At 55.6% G+C, this 4357-nt stretch overlaps 2 protein-coding genes across 2 annotated transcripts in view; both read left to right on the forward strand.

The window, feature by feature from the left end:
• LOC102043510 (calpain-1 catalytic subunit) overlaps positions 1–1215 on the forward strand; it is an 8271-nt gene extending 7056 nt beyond the window's left edge. The window contains exons 15-17 of the mRNA XM_014311354.2: positions 8–161; positions 666–724; positions 857–1215. Of these exons, the coding sequence (XP_014166829.1) occupies positions 8–161; positions 666–724; positions 857–883 (240 nt within the window). The 3' untranslated portion in view covers positions 884–1215. The remainder of the gene's footprint in view (positions 1–7; positions 162–665; positions 725–856) is intronic.
• A 1860-nt stretch (positions 1216–3075) lies between these two features.
• Positions 3076–4357, forward strand: part of POLA2 (DNA polymerase alpha 2, accessory subunit) — a 9022-nt gene continuing 7740 nt past the window's right edge. The window contains exons 1-3 of the mRNA XM_031065391.1: positions 3076–3270; positions 3350–3456; positions 4264–4355. Coding sequence (XP_030921251.1) covers positions 3100–3270; positions 3350–3456; positions 4264–4355 — 370 coding nt within the window. The 5' untranslated portion in view covers positions 3076–3099. The remainder of the gene's footprint in view (positions 3271–3349; positions 3457–4263; positions 4356–4357) is intronic.

Here is a 4357-nt window from a genome sequence, read left to right on the forward strand (position 1 = left end):
CCCCCAGGGCCCCCGGGTGCCCCCCGGGCTGTCCCCTGTGCCAGGGTACCGGCTGAACAAGAGGCTGCACGAGCTGCTCATCACCCGCTACGCCGAGCCCGACCTGGCGCTGGACTTCGACAGCTTCGTCTGCTGCCTCGTGCGCCTGGAGACCATGTTCCGTGAGCACCCCGACCATCCGTCCCAAACCCTCCCAAAGGGTCCCAAACCATCCCTCCCACGCAGTCCTGAGTGATCCCCAATGATCCCAAACCATCCCTCCCACCACGATCCCCAATGATCCCAAATGATGCCTCCTGCCCAATCCCAAACAATCCCAAATGATCTCTCCCAGATCCCCAATGATCCCCAACAATCCCTCCCACCACAATCCTCAATGATCCCAAACCATCCCTCCCACCCAGTCCTAAACAACCCCAATGATCCTAAATGATCCCTCCTAACCAATCCCCAGTCATCCCTCCCAGATCTCCAATGATCCCAAACAATCCCTCCCACCCCAATCCCCATTTATCCTAAATGATCCCTCCCAGATCCCCAGTGCTCCCCAATGATCCCAAACAATCCCTCCCACCCCAATCCCAAATCACCCCCGGCCTTCTCAACCACACTTTTCCCTCACGAATGGAATTTTCCAAAATCCCAACACCTTTCCTTCCCCTCAGGGTTTTTCCAAGCCATGGATGTGGACCAGGACGGCGTCGTCACCTTCGACCTGCTGCAGGTACGGAGGGAGCTCAAGGCCTTCCTCCTCCTCTTCCTCCTCCTCTCCATCCTTCTCTTGCTTTTCCTCCGCTTTCTTCACCCTCCCCTGCTCCCCTTCCTCCCTCACCCTCCTCCTCCTCCTTCTCCCCAGTGGCTCCAGCTCACCATGTTCGCCTGACCGGACCCTCCAAGTGCCTTCCACGACCCCGCGCCGGTTTTTCCCTTTTTTTGGCTTTTTTCGGCAGAAAAGGCTGGATGGGGGGGTGGGGTGGGGGTCACACAGGACCCCCCCCGAGCTTTGCCAAAGCCCCCTGTCCCTCCCTCACCTCACGCTCGGCCCTTTTGGGGCAAATCCTCCGGATTTTTGTGCCTCCTGTGCTGACGGAGCCCCGGGTCCGTCATCCTTCGCTTCAGGGATCTGCTGCCCCCGGGTGCCATCAAGTGATTTTTTTATTGTATAAATTAAAAATGACATAAAAACCAAAGAAATATTATTTAAGTCAAAACTCCTTTTTCTGGCAGTTCTTTCTGTCCCTCGAGGTGAGGGGGTGAGGGGATCTCAAGGCACTGCAACGTATCAGGTTTAGGGGTTGTTTTGGGGTTATAGATCCCAGATTTGGGGTTATATTCACGTATTTTTGGGATATTTTGGTGGTTGTGACTTAAAACCTGAGGATGTCTTCTGGGCGGGGGGTGCAGGACGAGGCTGCCGTGACTCGGAGGGGATGAGAAGGGCAGGGAGGGGACATCGGACCCGGAGCAGAATCCCCGGGGCAGGTGCGACCCCCGGGCCCAAGCAGGACCCTCCGCACCCGGTTCCACCCCTCAGACCCGAGCAGGATCCCCCATTCCCGGTTCCACCCCTCAGACCCGAGCAGGATCCCCCATTCCCGGTTCCACCCCTCAGACCCGAGCAGGATCCCCCATTCCCGGTTCCACCCCTCAGACCCGAGCAGGATCCCCCATTCCCGGTTCCACCCCTCAGACCCGAGCAGGATCCCCCATTCCCGGTTCTACCCCTCAGACCCGAGCAGGATCCCCCATTCCCGGTTCCACCCCCCCATTGCCGGTTCCACCTCTCATTCCCGGTTCGCCCCCTCAGGCCCGGTTCCATCCCCCATTCGCGGTCCCGCTCCTCAGGCCCGGCCGGGCTCGATTCCCTCAGAGCCGCCTCAGCCCCGCCCCCTCAGCTTTCTGTGGGCGCGAATTTTCCCGCCCTTTTTTCCTCCCGCCCTCCCAACATCCTGAGGGGATCCTGAGGATATCCCAACATCCTGAGGGGATCCTGAGGATATCCCAACATCCTGAGGGGATCCTGAGGATATCCCAACATCCTGAGGGGATCCTGAGGATATCCCAACATCCTGAGGGGATCCTGAGGATATCCCAACATCCTGAGGGGATCCTGAGGATATCCCAACATCCTGAGGGGATCCTGAGGATATCCCAACATCCTGAGGGGATCCTGAGGATATCCCAACATCCTGAGGGGATCCTGAGGATATCCCAACATCCTGAGGGGATCCTGAGGATATCCCAACATCCTGAGGGGATCCTGAGGATATCCCAACATCCTGAGGGGATCCTGAGGATATCCCAACATCCTGAGGGGATCCTGAGGATATCCCAACATCCTGAGGGGATCCTGAGGATATCCCAACATCCTGAGGGGATCCTGAGGATATCCCAACATCCTGAGGGGATCCTGAGGATATCCCAACATCCTGAGGGGATCCTGAGGATATCCCAACATCCTGAGGGGATCCTGAGGATATCCCAACATCCTGAGGGGATCCTGAGGATATCCCAACATCCTGAGGGGATCCTGAGGATATCCCAACATCCTGAGGGGATCCTGAGGATATCCCAACATCCTGAGGGGATCCTGAGGATATCCCAACATCCTGAGGGGATCCTGAGGATATCCCAACATCCTGAGGGGATCCTGAGGATATCCCAACATCCTGAGGGGATCCTGAGGATATCCCAACATCCTGAGGGGATCCTGAGGATATCCCAACATCCTGAGGGGATCCTGAGGATATCCCAACATCCTGAGGGGATCCTGAGGATATCCCAACATCCTGAGGGGATCCTGAGGATATCCCAACATCCTGAGGGGATCCTGAGGATATCCCAACATCCTGAGGGGATCCTGAGGATATCCCAACATCCTGAGGGGATCCCGAGCTTATCCTCACATCCCCAGGAGATCCTGAGGAGATCCCAACATCCTGAGGGCATCCTGAGGAGATCCCCACATCCTGAGGGGATCCCAAGGAGATTCCAATATCCTGAGGAGATCCCGAGCTTATCCTCACATCCCCAGGAGATCCTGAGGATATCCCAACATCCTGAGGGGATCCCGAGCAGTTTTGGGGAGTCTGGCAGAAAATGGGGCCCCCTGAGCTGTCCCAGATCCCCAGGGCGAGGCTGGGAATGGGAGGAATTCTCAGATTTTGGGCTTCACCCCAAACCTGGAGCGTTTTTACCTCTTTAACAAACACCAGCCTCGAGGAGGAGCAGGAGGACGAGCTGCTGGACGCCTACACCACCCCATCCAAGGTGGGAATCACCCCAAATCCGCGGGGTTTGCCCTAAATCCAGCCCGTAAAGTTCATTTTTCTGTGTCTGTTCCCCGCAGGGCTCCCACAAACGCAGCAGTTCCACACCTGAGACCCCCCGGGCCAAGCGGGCGCCCGCCTCCCGCAGCCCCTTCGCGCTCTTCTCCCCCGGCAGCTTCTCCCCAAGGTCACCGAGGGCTCCTAAATCACCTTCTTGCCCTCTTCCCTTCCCTCCTTTCCCCTAAAATCCTAAATCGTTGTGGGAGTTGAGTTGGAGCATTTTAGCTCTGCAAATTTGGGAGGGATTGTTGAATTCCCCACTGAATTTGCAATGACAAAGCCTTTAAAGCTACAGACATTTATTTTTAAAATAATCAACCCAAACTAAAATCCTAAACCGCTGTGGAAGTTGAAGCACTTTAGGAGCTCTGTAAATTCGGGGGAATTGTTCAATTACCTTGCAATTGCAAAGCCTTCAGAGCTACAAACATTTCCTTTGAAAGCCTCATTGATCAACCCAAACCACGGAGTTCACCCCCTCAAGCTCCGTTTTGTGCTGAGAACGGGGGTGACAAACAGGAGAAAAACCCAAAGAGGGGATTAGAAAAAGGAGAAAAACCCAAAACCCAAACAGGGGATAACAAAAAGGAGAAAAACCCAAACAGGGGGTGACAAAAAGGAGAAAAACCCAAACAGGGGATTAGAAAAAGGAGAAAAACCCAAACAGGGGATGACAAACAGGAGAAAAACCCAAAACCCAAACAGGGGATGACAAACAGGAGAAAAACCCAAAACCCAAACAGGGGATAACAAACAGGAGAAAAACCCAAACAGGGTGACAAAAAAGGAGAAAAACCCAAAACCCAAACAGGGGATGACAAAAAGGAGAAAAACCCAAACAGGGATTAAAAAAAGGAGAAAATGCCCGGAATTTCGGGGTGGGACACCCCCAGACCTGGCTGACCCCTGGCTTTCTGCTTTGCTGTCCCCGCAGTGTCACCCCCTCCCAGAAGTACTCGGGCAGGGGGGGCCGGGGCGAGGTCGTGGCCGCGTTCGGGGCCGCGCAGGGCCCGGCCTGGAGCGGCGGC

The sequence above is a fragment of the Geospiza fortis genome, unplaced genomic scaffold (genome assembly GCF_000277835.1).
Source record: "Geospiza fortis unplaced genomic scaffold, GeoFor_1.0 scaffold527, whole genome shotgun sequence".
Lineage (NCBI taxonomy): Eukaryota > Metazoa > Chordata > Aves > Passeriformes > Thraupidae > Geospiza > Geospiza fortis.